At 26.7% G+C, this 20,714-nt stretch overlaps 4 protein-coding genes across 5 annotated transcripts; 2 read left to right on the top strand and 2 right to left on the bottom strand.

Annotated features, from left to right (window-relative positions):
• Positions 1 to 202: 202 nt before the first annotated feature.
• LOC138931753 (odorant receptor 4-like) lies at positions 203 to 3,539 on the bottom strand. The gene is made up of 6 exons (XM_070292829.1): positions 3,067 to 3,539; positions 2,308 to 2,714; positions 1,019 to 1,118; positions 752 to 853; positions 512 to 670; positions 203 to 285 (listed from the first exon to the last, which is right to left on the bottom strand). Exons 1-6 carry the CDS (start codon positions 3,358 to 3,360, stop codon positions 220 to 222), a joined length of 1,128 nt encoding a protein of 375 aa, XP_070148930.1. The 5' UTR covers positions 3,361 to 3,539; the 3' UTR covers positions 203 to 219.
• A 1,801-nt stretch (positions 3,540 to 5,340) lies between these two features.
• On the bottom strand, positions 5,341 to 8,882 carry LOC138931794 (uncharacterized). Of its 2 annotated transcripts, XM_070292915.1 has the most exons (6): positions 8,524 to 8,882; positions 7,003 to 7,409; positions 6,488 to 6,587; positions 6,300 to 6,401; positions 5,957 to 6,115; positions 5,341 to 5,429 (listed from the first exon to the last, which is right to left on the bottom strand). In XM_070292915.1, exons 1-6 carry the CDS (start codon positions 8,821 to 8,823, stop codon positions 5,373 to 5,375), a joined length of 1,125 nt encoding a protein of 374 aa, XP_070149016.1. In that variant the 5' UTR covers positions 8,824 to 8,882; the 3' UTR covers positions 5,341 to 5,372. The 2 variants fall into 2 exon arrangements, with proteins under 2 accessions (XP_070149016.1, XP_070149017.1); XM_070292916.1 differs by lacking the exon at positions 5,341 to 5,429 and having other exon boundaries at positions 5,985 to 6,086.
• Positions 8,883 to 12,932: 4,050 nt separating this feature from the next.
• LOC138944887 (uncharacterized) lies at positions 12,933 to 14,946 on the top strand. The gene is made up of 6 exons (XM_070315953.1): positions 12,933 to 13,229; positions 13,516 to 13,700; positions 13,829 to 13,870; positions 14,085 to 14,184; positions 14,628 to 14,786; positions 14,890 to 14,946. Exons 1-6 carry the CDS (start codon positions 12,933 to 12,935, stop codon positions 14,944 to 14,946), a joined length of 840 nt encoding a protein of 279 aa, XP_070172054.1.
• Positions 14,947 to 15,960: 1,014 nt separating this feature from the next.
• Positions 15,961 to 18,613, top strand: LOC138944886 (odorant receptor 10-like). The gene is made up of 6 exons (XM_070315952.1): positions 15,961 to 16,335; positions 16,687 to 17,093; positions 17,367 to 17,466; positions 17,603 to 17,704; positions 18,068 to 18,226; positions 18,557 to 18,613. The coding sequence occupies exons 1-6, from the start codon at positions 16,039 to 16,041 to the stop codon at positions 18,611 to 18,613; spliced, it is 1,122 nt and encodes a 373-aa protein (XP_070172053.1). The 5' UTR covers positions 15,961 to 16,038.
• The last annotated feature ends 2,101 nt before the right edge of the window (positions 18,614 to 20,714 follow it).

Below are 20,714 nucleotides of genomic sequence, written 5' to 3'. Positions count from 1 at the left end.
CTTGCAAAGCGAATAGAATATATATTTTATACTATAAATCTGTAACTTGGAAAGGTAGAGTATTATGCTTTTTTGGATAATATTACATATATATATATATATATATATATATATATATATATTTATTTATTTATAAAATATTGTGCATTATATATATACTTATAAAATACAAAAATACTAGAAAGATAAATATATTTTATCATGTGTTTCAAAACATTTTTAATTTATATTTTCATTGACTATTATACGTACTGCGGTAAAGTAAGAACAGGATGTATATAAATACTGCAATGAAAAATTCTTCATTATTTTTTATAGCTATAATTATAATTAGACAATTAATTTTCTTTTTATATAACAAAACGCAAAAATTTTGTTAATAGAACTGTAGATATATACAATGTATATAATATGCTCGTAAAAGATTAGAGTATTAGATTAATAAAGCGTATTAGGGGGACTAAGGCAAAACTTCAATAAAAAATATATAAAAACATGCAATGATCTTTACCCCTGCGTAATAACGTAATGACAAAGCTGGAAGAATGCCATTAATCTGAATAACTTGAGGTTTCTGTGACCTGAAAATAATTTGATGGATCTTTTTTTGCATGCTTACACTTCCTTGATACCATTTCGACTCATATGCTCCAAGGCAAATTTTGCTACTCTATAAGGAGAAGTAAATTATTTCGCAGTTCTTGTCTAAAACAAATTTTAATCGATCCAATTTTTAATCAAGTAATATTACCATATGCATTAAATGATCAGCTGGAAAAGCGCACATAAAGAGTTCCAAACTGGCAGTAAATACTACGATAGAATATTGAACTTTGACCATTATTGGTTGCTCCTATTTATTAAAAATAAGTCCCTCACACACATCTTTTTTTGGAATTCAATATAATATGAATATTTAAAGATGTTTTTATAGTTAATTAGAAGATCTGATGTCTTTTCGTCACAACTGATTATCCATACACACATACATAAATAAAATAATTCACGTAATGCTTACAGTGACTATATTTAAACTTCCAAAAACAACACCCATAGCTGTCGTTGCTATCGTAGTCAAAATCAAAGGCCATACAACGCTAATTATTTTGCTAGTGTACCTGAAAATTGCGGATATTTAATTAAAAAATAGCATTTAGCATGGAATGAAAGCTATTCCTCTATTTTGCTTTTTGTTAATTTTCCTCGTTGTTTTGAATTAATTATTATTTTTTAATCAAAAAAAATTTTTTACGTTGTTTTTTATTTATATTTATTGTTTTTATATTTATCGTTTTTATATTTATCGTGTGACCATTTGATTATGTTTAAAATAAGAAAAAAATATACATTTCATACTGCGCATGTACAAGAATAGAAGGGAAGTGGAAGTGAAGAGAGATTTTAGAGTAGGGGGAGTTTAATCCCGGCGATTCTAAAATAGGGGGGAGTTCTATTTTACAATATTACAATTACAGATGTCATGCTAAATAAATGCGTTTTAGTAATAATTTAATTTAATTTTATTTGAAGTAAAATATAGCTATAATACTTTTTTTATTTCTATCTCAGATTATTTTACATATTTTATCAATTTACATAGAGAAGGTTCTCAGATTCACAATAATTCACGTTCATAAAACATTAATCAGAATCAAAGACGCAGTAAAAGTGCGCAGTTAAATTAAGTGTTTCAGGGATCAATTTGAGACTTTCCTATTTAATGTAAACATTTATGGTTTATTAATTAGACTTCGAAAAATGTCATGTCTAATTTCAAATATTTTGTAAAAATCTTTAAGCAATTTTTCGCATAGAAATTTAATTTATTATAAACAACTAGATTAGAATCTTTATTTTTGTTGAATTTGTGCTGGTTAAAAGATGTTATAAGAATATCTAAAAAAAAAAATGCTTTAACTAATATATTTATAGATATATAGTGTTGACGAGGATTATTGTTTGAAATCTGAATGGTTCAGTAATAAGAGCAGTTTTTCTTTCAAACAACAGAAAAGTCGGACATAATTTCCGTTTTAATTACGCATTGTTAACCGCATATTTACCTCTTATTAATCTTATATTATTCTGAACTATATAATTGTTTTTATATCCATATACACATGTACTTCTGCAAGACATGTTTTTTAAAAACATTTTACAGTAATGCATAATGTATTATGTGTTATGTATTATTATGTAAACGTTGTATACGCGCGTAAAATGCATTTATAAAGACACATTTATAATGTACACACATTTATAAAGACTTGATAAATAATCAAGATTTAATGAATAATCAATTCTTACTTTAATATTTCATTGTGTAGCTTGATGCACGCGTCGAGTTCGTACTCAGATTTGACGTTGCGGATTTTTTGGGCCAACAATTCTAATCTTATCGCCGAATAGAATAAAAGAATCGCAATGCTGCAATCGATGCACATTCCGGCTGAGACTTGTAAGCCGACAAATGACTGATGTAAATAAATAATACTTTTTACCGGTTGATGTGCCACGGAAAACGGATATTTTGCATCAGTTGGAAACTGTTGCGGAAGAAACAATGGCCCGCAAATGACGCCAATGGAAGTCATATAACACCATAAAATATAAGTACTGTATGTATATTTGTAATTGTCGACGTAACGTTGTAAAATAATATTTGTTTTATCATCCGCCTGCTTGCAAAATGTTTCCATTTCATGATAAAGCATCTGAAAATATATATATTATAAATAGTTCGTAAATATTATTATAAAATATGATTTTTCAACGTATTAGAATATTCGGAATACATTGGCATTGAAAACCGAAAAAAAAAAAATTTTTTTCACGAAAACAAAGCTTTCTCTATGAGGAAGTGAAAATTATTATTGTTATATAATTTTCATATTACAGTTTGGTTTGCAAGATTATTCTTGCATTACGCTTACAACGCTACTTGTGTAATAAATAAATATATTGTATGTAAAAACTATGTATTAATTCTTTTTGAGCATACAAATATATTAAATTTTATCTCACAATCAATAAAAGATTCATCAAATCTAAATATATAATACATACTTGAAAGGAAGTATACTGTATATGACACACCATCATTTTGATCGTGATTTGAACGACTGCACAAGAGAGACAGACCGACTTTGCTAAAATCACGGGATCATCACGATACTCATAAACTGAGCTTAACAGCGGAAGTAACAATAAGATACTGCAGAAGTAACACATATACCAGCAAGCTCTGAAAAGGATAATGTTAGATTTCGTTAATTTTGGTGACGGTGGCCAGGCGCATATCAATGCTACGCTGATCTTTATGAATAGTATAGCTCTGACTGGCGTAATCTTCAATGTCATAATGATGATGATCGTTGTATATACGTTGCAAACACGTTATTAGCACGGAGAGCACATTGGCTATCTGTGATGAATTCTCTTTGCACACTCGTATGCCAATGAATTCCCTTCGCTGTAACATGTTGCGTTTGCGCGTTGTAAGGGCAAAGAGGAGAGTTCAACGAGAATTATCCACAAGATACGTTACAGGTGGATTCAAATAAATGATGATTGTACTAAAGGTTTCATAGCATCTTACGGCTATTCCTATATTTGAATTGTATCAACTTATCAATGTAAAGTACAATTTTACATAGAAGTGTCTTAGACATTTTGGTTTATTATTAAGAAAACTGTAATTATTAAGAAAATGTAATTATATATTACATTAGAGGACGATTTTGAGACGCACTGTAACTTCGTGTACGAAGCTCGTTATGGATACTAGCCTGTTAATGAATAAAGTATCCCCTTAGGCACTTGCATAATCATACCCTTGGTTAGCATTGTATCTATGTGTAAGAATAATAACAAGTTATAACAAAGCAGTAATAGGATGATGTAATGTTTGAACTGCTGTGAAACTCTCACAGTTAATTCATTAAATATTATGTACGGCGTTAACAGCTATTTGATTGTTAAAAGTATGTGTAGGAAGTGCTATATACCTTTCTGTTAAAGCAAATAGATTTTCTCTGACTTTGCCGTAGTGATATTAGATGATAAACAAGCAAATATCTATTTAGTGCGTACTAATGTGAATGAACATTAAAATCATGTTTTTTGACATAATACTGAAACATTATGGTTTATATTAATTAATATAAGACATCAAAATTTTCTTTTATAAGATATTAGTTATTATTTATTAACTTGAATATGAATAATTTTGAATTACTTGAGTACTGAAAATTTCTTACTTTAGTTTATATAAATGAGATTTTAAGCTTTATTTTTACAAATAACTAAATGCGTATGTTTTTGTAAATCATTAAATAAGTTGAATCATATCGCTAAATAATGTAACTACATATCCAAAAATCATAAAAAATTAAAAAAAAAAATTATATAAGAAGCTAATATTTATATATATTTTAAACATAATTATTTAGTAACAATTAATAACAGTAGCAAATAATTAGTAATATTTTAAAATAATTAAATTATATATCGCATGTTTATTTTATAAAAAACAATTTTATATTACTAAAAAAATTGAATGCGAATCATAATATGATCCTTTAAAACTTTAAGACATTAAGAAGGAACTGTACAGAATTAGTTACGTCAAAAGTTAATAAACCTAAAAGTGCCAAATTCATGATTCTCGAAATATATTTATTAATTTTTGACGTAGCTGATTCATGTTTCTTCTTAATTAGGATCCTGATGTTTAACTTTTTATATGTATTATTAATAATATTTACAGAATCATTAAAAAAAGTTTTGCTTATACTTGTGTATAGATGTGACGGTGAATTTAATCTTTAATTAATTTTAATTTTACGCAGTAAAAAAACAATGCTGTTAAATAAATATCTATCAGAGTATATGCAAAAATATTGTACAATTACAATTATACACATTACATATCTTAAATCTTTAAGAAAGTTACTATTATAACTCACCGTAGCTTAGGATGTATCGGCAAACGCTAAACTTTACTTATCCAATTTACAATGTATCGTAGGAATTCACGTACTTGTGTGTAAAAAGGTATTTATTCTTAGAAGATAAGTGCAATTGCAACAACATTCAAAGCAAAAGATAAGAATATTTTTTTATACAAAAATATTATATACTAAACATTTTTTAAACATTTGATAACTAATTCATTGTTGCGATTAAAAGATATCGGCAAACGCTGAAATTTATTTATCAATTACTTACGTAGGTACGATGTGTGTTGTTTATGAGTATAAAGGTATTTATTTAAAGGATATAAAAATGATTATAAGATTATTATAAAGAACAAAATTTCTATTTATTATTCTCTTTCTCTTCTATTTTACAGTTATCCTTATCTATAGAACTTATGTGCCAATTATCACTCTCATCGTCATAAAATAGGACAAAACTTTGGTTACAAACTGCAAACATACACAATATAAATCTTTTAAAATATTATATTACAAATATAAAAGTAATGTATTGTATATACAGGGCGTCCGGTAAAGATTGTGCCAACGCTTGTGAGCAGGTAGAGCACAGTAAATCGAACAGAAAAGTCCTGTAACATTTTTTAACGCTCAATAAAGAAGTTATTATTGAATAAAGTCTGCCAATCAGCTTCGATCTTTAGCCGCATTCCTGGTAGTGTACGTGAACGCTCTGTCGCTACGACGGCGGGTTATTACCAGGCGGGTGGTGGCTCACCGACGTGCGTCCGCCCAAAAGTCGGCGCTGATTGACCAAAATTTACTCAATAATATCTTAAGCGTTATAGAAAAAAATGTTACAGGACTTTTCTGTTCAGTTTACTGTTCTCTATCCGCTCACGAGCGTTGGCACAATCTTTACCGGACACTCTATATATTACTTTTATATATATATATACTGTTGAAAAAGGTATTATTATATGTATAAGTATGTATTAATAAATAAAAAAGTTTCTCACATCGGCATAATATTCTAGAGTAAGGGCGGGTAATAAGCTGCTCATAATTATCAAAAGTGGTTGCTGATTTCTTTGAAGCATTATGAAAATATCGCTTTTCATTTTTTGCGTCTTACCAATCCATGAGGCACTATACACCGACCAGGAAAGTCGTGTACTCTATTAATAAAAGCATATTGCAAATTGTATCTTATATTTTTTCTTCTATGTTGATAAAATTTTATATATATATATATATATATATTATATATATATATATATATATATATATGTTGAAAGTTGTATGTAAGAAAGTTTTATTATATATATAAATCATGCTTATTATTTTTCTTAAAAAACTTACGACTTCCTTTAAATCATCGGCTGCCCATGCTGTGATAAACATTCGTTGTAATGAGCCTATAGGCATAGATAAATATTGAGGAACCAGAACAAAGGAATGTAACTGTTTCCAAAATTAAAGTTTCTCAAATTATAAATTCTAATACTTATGCATCTATTTACATTTACATTATATCACAAGATGCTTACATATAATAAGGGAAAAGCACCACTGATTACAGTAATTGCCATCGTTAAATTAGTTTTAAAAAGAATATATTGAAGAGTACACTGCGTTTTTGAAGTAAATCTACTCGTATAAAGAAATGTGTAAATTAAAAAATAAAATCAACATATTATATATTATAAAAGTTAATAAAATTTATAAAAAGTGAGTAGTAGTGAGAAAAGGGAAACATATATTTAGCATAAAAAATTTATATTTACTCAAATATTAGTATTTGAATAAAAATTAAAATTATAAATAAAATAATTCTAAAACATTGATTTTTATAAACTTCCATTTTTGAAAATTCTAAGACAGACTAAAAGACTGAAAACTGAAGACAAAGTATTGATTTTAAAAAATTGTAAATGGCTATTTTTACTCATACTATATTATAGATTGATATATTAATTAAATTTCTGCAATTAGAACGAAAATTGGTACGCTATTTTGTCATAATGTTTTGAAAAATCTAAAAGATATTTTATTTCTATTTTACTCTATTATTTCCTGATGTTTTTTGATAGACGATATGACATGAGTTTCATCCGTAGCTTGTTTTATTTCAGAAGCCAACATTTCCAGTCTAGCTGCTGAATACAAGAAGAAAAGAGCCATCATGATGTCCACATCAAGACAGAAAACAGTGTGCGCGGTTGCAAGTATATGCGCAACATAGAGAATAAATTTTCGTAATAGTGGTTCCAATGAAAACGGATACCATACATTCAAAGGAAACTCCTGAGGCATAAATAAAGGTGCACAAATGACAGTAACACCTGCCATACTGAAGGATATTGCAACAGCTATCATAAACGTAACGTAACGATCTATGTACTTTTGCAGAATAACTCTTTCGCGATTTTTTGAAATCTTCATAAATTCCTCGATGTTTACCACCAGATTCTATAGCATATTAAAGACGATTCATAATATAGTTTAACAGAAAAGAAAAAATAATTATTTTTGTAATAATAATTTTTCTACAACAATTAAAAATATGTTTGTTATAATTATAATATTGTATAATAATTATAATCTTAAAAAAAACCGAATATAATGCAATACATAAAATTATACAATAGAATCAAAATTCTGTTAAAAATGGAGTTAGATTAAGTTTAAACATTGCTAATGTTTACAAATTTGCGATTCAAAATATTTGATCGATTAATTATTTTTTCCAAAATTTTTAATTATTAAATGGGAAAATTGACAAATAAGAGCCAAGGCACGAGTAACGGATATTGGTATGCGAACTTATTACTGTTACATTTTAGTAATAAATGTGTATTTTTTAAAAATATACGTTTAGGACCGTTTTTAGTCCATCTACAATATATGTATAAATATATAAAAATTGCATTAGAATTTCAAAATTTGATATACACAAAATTTGTTGTTGCAGTCAAATTTTAAATTAAAATCGATAATCAAAAAAGAAGACTCACTAAAAATTTGGTGTACATCAAGTTTTAAAATTCCAGTGTAATTTTTATATATTTATCCCCATGCTGTGAGTCTTCTTTTTTGATTATCGATTTTAATTTAAAATTTGACTGCAACAACAAATTTTGTGTATATCAAATTTTGAAATTCCAATGCAATTTTTATATATTTATACATATACTGTAGATGGACTGAAAACGGTCCGAAACATACACAAAAAAAATTTATTACTAACATTTATTACTAAAATATAACAAACATAAGTTTGCGCATCAATACCCGCGTTTTGGCTCTTATTTGCATTTTCATATTTAATTGTTAGTACTCTGAACCATTTGCTGTTATTATTAAATTTTTAATTCTATTGTATTCAATTGCATTACATTTATTTATTAGCAATATAATTAGCATTTGTGAATCTTTCACTTCATGGAAGCTTGTTTTATATATTTTGAAACTATATAATTATATTAATTGCTAATTTTTATTAGTACAAAAGGATTATCGCAAAATATAGCTATTAAAATTTATTAGTGTATATTAAAAGAATAATTCTGATATATATCATTACCTGTAGCTGTTTTCTTTGAACTGTACACAAAATTGAATTGAGAATACCTTCCGTAAGACATCCCATATGGGATACAGTCTTCAATAACTCGCCGACATTAGAGTTCCGATTTTTAATTATATCCATTAACATTCCTACCCACACTGTCACATATATAAAGATAATAACGCAGCAATACAAATTACGAAAAAACAATTTGTATTTTCCAATATTCGGATGCGGCGGCCACGTGTTGGTAATAGTCCCAAATACTTGGAGAAGGTAAAATATCTGTTGAAATTTCAGACGAACTATTGCCATATCGTGTCAATTTCTGTTTTACAGGATATTCTAGATAACCACGAGGCATTAAGTGACGCTTTAAGGAAATATTGCAGAAAAAGAAATGGCAATGGAGACGGAACGATGCGATCAATAGCGCATTTATTATTTGTTGGCTAGTGTTTGATCTCTCATAGTAATTACTAGTACATACTATAAAAATTACAGAGTAGTAAAAGCAAAAAACGGATCAACAATGATATAGATACTTATTGCAATTATCAAGAGGTTTATCTATCCCATATATCGCACGTATTTTCGCTTTATTTTCCATGATCATGGAAAATGAAGCGAAAATACGTGCGATATATGGGATACATAAACCTCTTGATAATTGCAATAAGTATCTATATCATTGTTGATCCGTTTTTTGCTTCTACTACTCTGTAATTTTTATAATTTTATAATAGCACGTATAGATCGCTAGTTTATTTATTTCGTTTAGTTAGAGACTTGAAGCACTATTTAAGTATAGAATCGTAAATAAAAAATTTCTCCATATATTAACTTATATTTTATGTACCAGTATTGAAAAATGTTGAAGAAAAAAAGTTTAATGTTTTTATATTTCTCACAAAACATAGTGTTTCGATCATTTTTTTATTCACCAATTACTTTCATCGTTATAAAATAAGAAAAATTATTTTAATTTAATTATTTATCTATTTTAAATTTATTTTATAAAAAATAATTTTATATTACTAATGAACGCGAATTAAAAGGTGATATTTTTCAGGATATTAAATAGGATTTGTAAGAACTGGAGAATGCTTGATTTTTATATTATTAATAATATTTAGATATATTTGAAAAAGTTTCCTTTTTACTTGTATATAGATTTTAATTGTAAATTTAATCTTTAATTAATAATTTTAATTTTACGCAATAAAATAAGATAAGTAAGCGTTAAATTAATGTTTTATTATCTATGTAAGATAAATATTGATTTTTATTTTCTACAGGGGAAGGTCCGTTTGCCTACCCGTGCTTTCTCGATTGTCAACGGCTTCGTTTATCTACAACATTTTACCGACAGCTTTGTTTGTCGACATTCCTGATTATCTACAGAGCGAATGCCTACAAACACTATTGGGGACAATATAATAATTAAAAAAACGAACGTATGTTTGCATACATGATCTTATTATTTACAAACAAATTGCACACATGACTTCATTACACACATAACTTTATTGCATACATAACCGTATTGGACTCATAAAAAAAGAAAATTCGTCGTGTTTGAAAAAAATATTTTATCTAATTTTTAAATTGATATCTAATTAAAATTTATCCGAATGTTGCGTTTTTTTAATGTCATTTCATTTGCAAAAATCTTATTAATCAAGTAAAAGTACGTTTAAAAATATTAGAAATATAAAAATTTTATAAAAGTTTTTATATATTCAATAAATGCACTCAGTTAGACATTATTTTTGCTCCGAAGCGTTTGGTGGATAAATGGGCGAAGAATCTTGTTCTTCGAGCGAAAATAGTGTTAAGCAAAGCGTATCTATCGTTATGTTTATTTTTAAAAGACTTGTTTAGTATTAAGTATCTTATCGTTTTATATTTATATATAAATTTATATATAATAGCTTTTAATGTGCATCAATGCGCACTAGTGCATCCAACTACATTTATAAAATAGAAAATTACTTATAATAAATAATAAATTAATAATAATTAATTAAAAAATTATATAAATTAAAAGCATAATAATTTGATATTGCTTAAAATATTTGATAATTTTGTTTCAAAAATAAGAAAAAAGTAAAAGCAATTTATTGTAAATATCTTCTACACGTTATATATTTAAAAATTAGAAAAAAGATTATTAAGAAAATTTATTTTATATTACATGCGCATATATACACAAAAATACTTCAATAATAATTTATTATCGCTGTCTATAATATATACTAGAATGGCAAAACATTACGCATAGTTAATAAAACATTAATAAATCCATAATATTTCTTCGCAATTTTGATCCACAATTATGGATCTAGCACACACATGCATCAACTGGTTGTTTTACCGTAGCACCGAAAAGTAAATCTGACCATAGTTCTGCCGGCTCTAAAATGGATTTAATTGACGCTACTGTACCAGCTAAAAAAAAATATCTTATGAAAAACACCTCTCTGGCTTCTCTCTGGTAATAATAATATCAGAAATATAGATTTATTTAATTTTATTTGGCCGATAAAATTAAAACAAAAATTGCCTGAAAAAACAATTTCATGCACTAACAATAAGTATAACGAAATGTCACTCGTAAATTTGTGTCACAACGTGAACACGAGACGGTCAACGTAGACGTGAAAAAATATATATAAAACTCTTTCCTCAGTGTGCATAGTAATATAAAGTTTAATATATACAGTCTCAAACTTTCACGTTATGATCAAAACTGCTCGAGCAGTAAGCGCCCAAGCAAACGCGCGCGTTCTCGGTGCATTGCAAATTTGAAATTCTTCTTTAAGGCATGAAGCACAGTCGCATTTTACGTTGTGCTTAAAAGAGCTTATTTGGGAAATTTCGAGAGTACTCTTCATACGGAGCGAATTCATTATGCTTGCGTTGTAACTTCGGCGATGCTTGAAATAAAATCACAACAATAATATAATACTTGATAACGACACGCCGCATTAATTAACGAAAATCGTATAAGTCAAAGTTGCGAAAGTCAGGAATATTTTGTTACCGAGAGAAAATAATATGTTATTAAGAGATTTGCATTTACATTTTAGTACAAACTGCTGACTAGCCAACCAAATTACAAATTTTAAAAAATATTTTTAAAGCTTCTGTCAAGACAATAGTTGAAAGATTTGTGGATTAGATAAATAAAAAGTTATAAAAATTAATTATTTGCGAAATTTTTATTGCACGGATTTACATTATATCAATATATTTGTTGTGTTCGTTCTAATCGTTTAATGATAAAAACCGCAACCGAAAATATAAGTTACCGGCAAGTTTAATATTATCTGTTGTTGATATATCGTAATAAAATATTTTGTTATAAATACCGATAAAGTACAATTAAAGCCAGCCATGGACAAATTTTTGTCGCGATCAAATAGGCTCGATAGGCTCGGAAATAATTGAAGAACAACATTTTCAACCGTTTTATCGTACTATTGTATCATATGTTTTATCATACTAGCAAAACATTATTTTATTATCGATAAAAAGTTCTACATATTTATAGTAAAAACTGTGAAAAATGATAAAACAATAACAATAATATTATTCTTAATTATTCAGCATCATAATCTGGACAGTATATTTCAACATTATGATATAAAGTCATTAAGTTATGGTGCATGAATATTAAGATTTGCCTACATATCAGTCTACAGTATATGCTAGAATAGAAAAAATAATTATATATAAATCATAATAGATGTTAAATTCATATAAGGGAGACATGATCCTCATTCATAATTTATGAGTACGGACATGTATTAAATAGAGCGATTTTAATAGCAAAATAGTGGCGTCTCTGCTAATAGTTAAAGATAAATTATATTTTCCTTTGTTTCTATCTTAAAAAATAATACAAAAATTATTAAATATAAGACAATTAAGCCAATCTATTAAAATTAATAGATTAATATATTTTTGATTACTGACTATATGTATATATTTCATTATCTATTGTCAGCTCCTCTTAGTTTCTCTTTCAATCAATAAATAAATTTATCAAACCATTTCAATGATAACATGTACGTAAACATTTTTTATCTTCTAGCAGAAACATTTAAAAAAATTCTTTTACCGAGTATTAAATTTTCTACTTAATCCCAAGATAATGTCTTCTTCGTGTCGTTTGCAATCAATGCTAATCTTCATGTTTGAATAAATAAATCATAATTGTGTTTGCTAGAATAATTTATTAATTACCACTGTACAACATTAAACATGTTCACGATGAAAAATTGTCTTGTTAATAAATGAGCTATCAATTTACATCGTTCCATTAACCATCCCATTTACAATTTTATCAGAAGTATTCTATACCAGAAAGAGCATCAAACGTGTTTCTCTTTATTCTTACGTTTTGAATCCTTTAAATAATGATACAGTTACATTTGAAGATTCATCAACTGTTCCGTTTTATACAAATAGGCAATATTATAACGGATACGTGGCCGAATGATCCTAATGAGGGGAAGTTTACTTTTATTTTGCGAGAAATTGATTGGAGTTTTACGTTCTTGAACTTACTTGCCATATTGATATCATTTATATGTTCTGTTTATAACTATTGGGACGATGTAATGACAGTAATGAAAGCTCTAGCGCAGTTTGTTACTGGGATGGATTTCCTACTCAATCTTATCATATTCAAATTGAGGAAAACGCACATACAGGTATTCATGCATTTCATTAATTATTATTCTCGAATGTTGTTGAGATATGTTTTGTATAGTAGTATACGTATCCATTATACAATGTCACATTATGTTTGATATTTAAATGAGTAAATAAAGTTTCTCCAGATATACAATTAATAAAATCTCATGAATTTTTATGCGTGCTCTAATAATAATATTATTTTAAACAAAATATATATTATGTTATTCAATTTTATTATTTATGCTCTATCGTTGAATACATATTTTTTAATTTATTAATAAAAATGTTAATTAAATTTAGAAATTACTGAAAGAAATAGAAGATTTTCTTCGCACTTCCAACAATGATGATGAAATTATTCTGCAGAAATATACGCATCGTTATTCCAGCTTTTTCGTATTGGTTGCAATATGTCATTGCTTAGACTCTTTCGGCTTCTGCTGCGGTCCTATTTTTCTTTCGACGAAGTGGCCTATTGAAGTATGGTATCCATTTCCTATTGAATCGGCGATTGTGATATGTATCCTCTATGCCTTACAAGTATACATTATCATGAAAGCTGGACAAGATTAGAGATGTTATGTTTAAAAATATAAAGTGCGAAAAATAAAAGGCAGATAAATTTATGTATTAAGAAACATCAGAAAATAATCAAGTAAGTGATTAAAAATCTAAAAAACTCTTTAAACAATCGTAAAAGTATATATAAAAGATGTAATAAATTTTTAAATCTTTTTTACACATCTCTATTGTATTGAAAATATAATAAAATATAATCAATTTATTAATATTTTAACATAACAACATCAATATTTGAGCATAATAATATATAGCAAGTAATAAAAATATAACTTATTTTTCGTAATTAGATTCGTTAATGAAGCAAGTCACACTGTGCAATATATTCTTTACAAAACAAACATTGTGATGGCGTCAGCTATTATTTTTGGTATTTTTCCATTTATTCGCGTATGTTATATTCTTATTAATATGTATGTAATTATTTCTTATTATAATCATTTTCGCCTTTTAGCGATATTTATTTAACTTTTATTCTAAATTTATTTTATTATTTAATATAGGGACGATCGTTATGGGTATCATCTCAATTTATTTTTATGATAATCAGTGAATGTCAAAGATTATACCTTTCTGCTTGGACAGTTGACAATTTAATGGAAAATGTAATTAATAAAAGTTGAAGTTCTTTCTTTCTTTATTTAGTAAATTAATAATAAATTACGAACAATATAAATGTAGTGTATTTGAGTTTATATTGAGTATAAGAATTGTTACATTTGTACAATTATTTTGTCAACAAAAATTAATCAACTTTATTAAAATATAAAATATAAATTAATAAACTTTATTAAAATAATGATCAATTAATAATGATATTGTTACAATTCCAGAGTATACAAGTTGCAATGGAAATATATAATATACCATGGTTTGAAAACTCACAATATAACATTAAAGATATATGTTTCATGATTCAAAGAAGTCAAATGCCGCTCGGAATCAACATAAGAGATCTTCTGCCAACATTATCTCTTGAATATTTCACTAAGGTATATCATATTTTTTTTTTATAATGTATATTGTATATAATAACTTTAAACATAATTGGAAGTAAAAATATAATAAAGAATTATGAATATTGTCTTTTTACAGTATTTCCTGACGATGATATCTTATTACACAGCAATGAGAACAATAATTGGTGATTAGAATCAGAGAAGGCAATTTACATATGTGATATCTTTCACATCTGTCAAACCATTGCAGGCGCAATATAAATTAATAACTGGATATCAATATTTTGTATGTACCAAATAAGTAAAAATTATTATTTGATATTAAAAATTATTATTTTAAATAAATTTTAAAATACAAATTTTATCGACAAATATTTGAGATAAAAATTCCTTGAAGCGATTTTTAAGACAGGCAAACCTCTACCTGTCTACTCTTTTTTTTCTGCTCAATAGTATTTATAATTTAAATATTTAGAATAAAAATAGCAATTTTGTTTTAGAACAATTCTTTTCTTAATGATTAAATTGTAAAGTAACATGATCAAATTGTTCATAAAATAGCACAAGTAATTATTAGGATGATACTAGTCTCTCATTAATGATAACAGAAAAATTCTATGTGTATGTATGTGTTTTGTAGCACATTTCATTTTACAAAAAATAAACAATGGTATCAATATAACAATCTATTAAATAAGCTATCAATTATATAAACTGTATTAATTCCTTGTATGTATTAAACATTATTATTTTATTAAAAAAAAAAAAAAATATCACTACGAAAAACTTTTCAACTAATTTTACTTGATCTTTGTCTTTTTTTCTTGTTGTACTGTATATACGTGCATATTTCCATATCCACTAGTATAGATACTTCTTATAGACGTTAACGTCGGATATATTCCTTCCAAAACAATCTATGCAAATTGTTAGGTTTATTAAATGAGAGAGTAATTGCGGAACACTAGCGTGTGAACGCTAGAATTGTAAAATATAGATTTAACAAAAGCTGAATATTAGCTACGTTTAAAAGCTATGTACAATGCATTTTCCTCATACCTCACTTTCATTCGTATCATATCTCATTTCCTCTATCATTTATAGACCATTAATTACTTTCTTCTTAATCATGCGCCTTGCAAGGAATGCATAATGAAGCATCGATTTATGTCGTTCAGAATCGCCTGCTACAACAATGATGTATAGCTGTATTTCGCGCAAAGTAGAAAAGATATGACTATATATCTGCAAATACAAGGAGTCGCGTTTTCAGTGATCTAAGATAATGTTGCTAATCCGTATCAATATTCATCAGATATTTCGCATACTCGAAATTTGTGGGATGTTCACAAGCACATGGCCACCAGAATCCACAGCCGGAAAGCGAGAAATCTTTCTTCGAGATCTTGGTTGGACTTTGTCAATTTTGAATGTGTTGGGCTCGTTGCCACCGCTGATTCTTGGCGCATTTTATTGTGAGAACGATATTATTCGAATGATGAAAGCATTGTCTGAATTGACAGCACTGATGGAAGTACTGTTTAATTTAATCCTGTGTAGGATAGAAAGACCGCGATTACAGGTTTGATTTTGTTATCCTAACTACTAAAACTTTGTACACAATATTAAACCCATATGTTAAGCAAATAGACCTGCTACATTAAGATAAATTACTATCTTTTTGTGAAGAATATACACAATACAATATAATGGCAAAGTGCATATAAAATAAACATGGCACTAAAAAAGTGTATATGTATCATAATATTACATTTTGTTACAAGTGTAATCTGAAATCCCACTAATTATAATTTCTAAAAATAACACATAACACATAAGAATAATATAACACAAAATTAAATACAAAATAGTTATTTTAATTGCTATAATTGAAATGTTTCTTGATATTTTACATGCGTATATATATATACAGAAACTTTTAGCACAATTGAGGAACTTTCTCAAACATTCCGAATTGCATGAAAGACATATTATACAAAAATATATAAATCGTTACTCGGGTTTCTATGCCTTTGTTGGAATATCTTATATCCTGGCAGCGATCACTTTTTCCTGCGGTCCTTTGTTCTTGTCGATAAATCTTCCAATGGAAGCATGGTATCCGTTTTCTATCGAAACTCCCTACACTAGAGGTATTCTTTACGTTCTACAAGTATTCGCCATTTTGCAAACTGGATTCTGTATCACGGTGGATTTCATGATTGCAATGTTCTTCTGGTATTCCGCTGCGAGGCTGGAAATGCTGGGACAAGAATTTCAACAAATAACACACGAAAGTCATGTAAAATCGTGCATCCAAAAACATCAAGAAATAATAAAGTAAGAAATTAATTCTTTCAGATACAAATATCGTTAAACTTCTATTATGTCATATTATTATGCAATATATTAGGCATTAACTACATACATTTTTTTTAATTATCTATTATCTCATAATGAAGCATATTGTATATTATTTTTATGAGATGCAAATTGCGTACTTATGAAATTAGTCTCATCTAGATTAAAATTATGTATTTAAAATTATATATTCTAATATTTTGAATATATAACAAAAATCTATTTTATTGTCGTAATTAATATCAGTATTAGTTTTGTAGATGAAGTTCAGTATACAGTTCGATATTTAATTTGCAAATCGAATATTACAATGGCTTTTGCCGTAATTTGTGGAGCTTTTCCGTTGATTCATGTGAGTAATTGCAATATTGTCTATTTATTATATTTTTTGCTTGTGTTTTCAAAAAATTCAACTATTCTCATGTAACAGACAAAAAATAATTTTCAAAAAGTACAATATATATATATATTGTATTTATCTAATCTAGAAACAACCTTTGGCTGTAACGGCACAATTTCTCTGCATGGTATTAGGTGGATGTGAGAGACTTTATATTACGGCTTGGCCGGCAGATGATTTAGCAGAAATTGTAAGTTATTAGCAAATAAAATATTTATTCGTAATAACAATTTCTTGGTTCTGTCTTTACTACAATAGAAAATTATATATTGATCACGTTGTGTGTATTCTTTGGTAATAGTTAAAAAATATGCATTAATATATATTAACATACATACATACTCACAATACATTCTCGATTACTTTTAAAGCGTGCTACGAAAAATACAACAGAGAGATTACGTTAATATTAAATATATTATATGAAAGTTAACATTTTTAACGTATATAAATAACATTTAAATTGTGTTAACTTTAACATCTATTTTGCATTATTTGACGTATACACAACTAGATATTTACAAATTCTGTTTATCTCTCCACAACATTTTAGAGTCAACAAATTGCTTGGTCTGCATATAGTATACCGTGGTACGAAAAATCTCATGAAACAATCACTAATATATCTATTTTTATACAAAGAAGCCAGAAACCACTTTTGATATCTATGGGCGGTATGTTTCCAGTCCTGTCAGTACAATATTATGCTAATGTAAGATATTTATTATATTATATAGTTAAATATTTTTAACATGTCAAAGTTTCTATTACTAACAATATTTTTCTTAGCAATATTTATTTATACGAAAATATTAAAATACTTATTTATCATACATAATTTAATTCTCGCATTTTTACAGAAAAAAAACGAACGAGAAAAAGAAAAAAATATACTGCATAATTATTTTTCTATATAATCAAAATAATGCAATGATTATTTATCAAATAATTTGATTTTTTGGTCTTATATACATTTACATATATATATATATATATATATATATATATATATATATAATAAAATAATGTTTTATCTTTACAGTTCCTGAAAACGATTTCATCTTATTTTATGACGATGAGAGTTGCAATTGCTGAATAAAGCAGTAATAAGCGCTACATTTTGCAAGAAATGTAAAAACAATAAATTGAAAATATATTATTATGTGATTATATCTCTCAAATTTATACGCATACATACATACATACATACAAAAATATTCTAAATATATTATTATTTCATAATTAAAACTAATTTATAAATAGAACTATAATTATTAACATACTAATACATACTTATATAACATATCAACCTCAACAAAGCTGTCGGCAAAATGTTGTAAACGGAGCCGTTGTCAATCGGGAATGCCACGGGTAGGCAAACCTTCCCCTGTAGAAAATAAAAATCAATATTTATGTTACATAAATAATAAAACATTAATTTAACACTTACTTATCTTATTTTATTGCGTAAAATTAAAATTATTAATTAAAGATTAAATTTACAATTAAAATCTATGTACAAGTAAAAAGGAAACTTTTTCAAATATATCTGAATATTATTAATAATATATATAAAAAATCAAGCATTCTCTAGTTCTCTCAAATCCTATTTAATAATATCCTAAAAAAATATCATCTCTTAATTCGCGTTCATTAAAAATATAAAATTATTTTTTATAAAATTAATTTAAAATAGATATATAATTTAATTAAAACAATTTTTCTTATTTTATAACGATGAAAGTAATTGATGAATAAAAAGCATTATGCACTAACATAAGCACTATGTTCTGCAAGAAATATGAAAACATTAAACTTTTTTCCTTCAACATTTTTCAATACTGCTGGTACATAAAAAATAAATTAATATATGGAAAAATTTTTTATTTACGATTCTATATTTAAATAATGCTTCAAATCTCTAACTAAACAAAATAAATAAAATAGCGATCTATGTGTGCTGTTATAAAATTATAAAAATTACAGAGTAGTAGTAGAAGCAAAAAACGGATCAACGATGATATAGATATTTATTGCAATTATTAAGAGGTTTATGCATGCCATATATCGCATGTATTTTTATTTTATTTTCCATGATCATGGAAGTAGATACTAGTAATTACTATGAGAGATCAAACACTAGCCAACAAATAATAAATGCGCTATTGATCGCATCGTTCCGCCTTCACTACCATTTATTTTTCTGTGATATTTCTTTGACGCGTCACTTAATGCCTCGTAATTATCCAGAATATCCTAAAACAGAAATTGACACGATATGGCAATAGTTCGTCTGAAATTTCAACAGATATTTTACCTTCTCCGAATATTTGGGACTATTACCAGCACGTGGCCGCCGCATCCGAATATTGGAAAATACAAGCTGTTTTTTCGTAATTTGTATTGCTGCGTTATTATTTTTATATATGTGGCAGTATGGATAAGAATGTTAATGAATGTATTTAAAAATCGGAACTCTAATGTCGGCGATTTGATGAAGACTGTATCCCATATGGCAGCTCTTATGGAAGGTATTCTCAATCCAATTTTGTGTACAGTTCAAAGAAAACAGCTACAGGTAATGATATATGTAAAAATTATTCTTTTAATATACATTAACAAATTTTAATAACTATGCGATAAATATTTATATAATAATTATATATTTATATAATAATATTATATATAATAAATATTTTGCGATAATTCTTTTGTACTAATTGAAATTGTTAATAATTAATATAATTATACAGTTTCAAAATATAAAACAAGCTTGCATGAAGTGTGAAAGATTCACAACGGTTGATAAATAAATAAAAAATAAATAAAATTCAAACTCTGTCTTGATTTTAGGAATATTCGGATTATTGGATTAATCAATCAATACTTCGAGTAAGCGTTTGATTGATTAATCAAGGCAAAGAATTTTGTATTTTAAAGACAAAATAGCATCAAAAACGGAGAAAATGTACTTTATATTAGTTATATTAATTGAGATTCTCTCAAAACCTATTTTTGATCAAATATATATTTATCTTAAGTTGCATTTAATCGCTCTCAAAGCAATTAAACTTACTTCATTCGAAAACGCTGGACAGGTCAAAGGGGAAGAGTAAGACTAAGAGAGATATACTATAGTTATATTTTTTATATTAATATTTTTAAATAAAATAAAAGTGAAAAAGACAATAATACAGCAA

This window comes from Polyergus mexicanus, unplaced genomic scaffold (genome assembly GCF_030449975.1).
Source record: "Polyergus mexicanus isolate NDT 795.1 unplaced genomic scaffold, iyPolMexi1.0 SCAF_3, whole genome shotgun sequence".
In the NCBI taxonomy this organism is placed as follows: domain Eukaryota; kingdom Metazoa; phylum Arthropoda; class Insecta; order Hymenoptera; family Formicidae; genus Polyergus; species Polyergus mexicanus.
Note: the sequence above shows the minus strand (reverse complement) of the source record. Positions and strands in the feature narration are given on the sequence as shown.

What these genes read in the sequence shown, in the direction of transcription:
- LOC138931753 (XM_070292829.1), bottom strand. Translation starts at nt 3,360, where the DNA reads ATGACATTGAAGATTACGCCAGTCAGAGCTATACTATTCATAAAGATC. An exon ending in TACAGTATACTTCCTTTCAA is followed by an intron (nt 2,715 to 3,066) that starts GTATGTATTATA and finishes ATATATTTTCAG; the next exon opens with ATGCTTTATCATGAAATGGA. An exon ending in GAAGTTTAAATATAGTCACT is followed by an intron (nt 854 to 1,018) that starts GTAAGCATTACG and finishes TTTAATAAATAG; the next exon opens with GAGCAACCAATAATGGTCAA.
- LOC138931794 (XM_070292915.1), bottom strand. Translation starts at nt 8,823, where the DNA reads ATGGCAATAGTTCGTCTGAAATTTCAACAGATATTTTACCTTCTCCAA. An exon ending in TTCAAAGAAAACAGCTACAG is followed by an intron (nt 7,410 to 8,523) that starts GTAATGATATAT and finishes AATATGCTATAG; the next exon opens with AATCTGGTGGTAAACATCGA. An exon ending in GTGCTTTTCCCTTATTATAT is followed by an intron (nt 6,402 to 6,487) that starts GTAAGCATCTTG and finishes TTTTGGAAACAG; the next exon opens with TTACATTCCTTTGTTCTGGT.
- LOC138944887 (XM_070315953.1), top strand. Translation starts at nt 12,933, where the DNA reads ATGATACAGTTACATTTGAAGATTCATCAACTGTTCCGTTTTATACAA. An exon ending in AAACATCAGAAAATAATCAA is followed by an intron (nt 13,871 to 14,084) that starts GTAAGTGATTAA and finishes TTTCGTAATTAG; the next exon opens with ATTCGTTAATGAAGCAAGTC. An exon ending in CTCTTGAATATTTCACTAAG is followed by an intron (nt 14,787 to 14,889) that starts GTATATCATATT and finishes GTCTTTTTACAG; the next exon opens with TATTTCCTGACGATGATATC.
- LOC138944886 (XM_070315952.1), top strand. Translation starts at nt 16,039, where the DNA reads ATGTTGCTAATCCGTATCAATATTCATCAGATATTTCGCATACTCGAA. An exon ending in CAGATGATTTAGCAGAAATT is followed by an intron (nt 17,705 to 18,067) that starts GTAAGTTATTAG and finishes ACAACATTTTAG; the next exon opens with AGTCAACAAATTGCTTGGTC. An exon ending in CAGTACAATATTATGCTAAT is followed by an intron (nt 18,227 to 18,556) that starts GTAAGATATTTA and finishes TTATCTTTACAG; the next exon opens with TTCCTGAAAACGATTTCATC.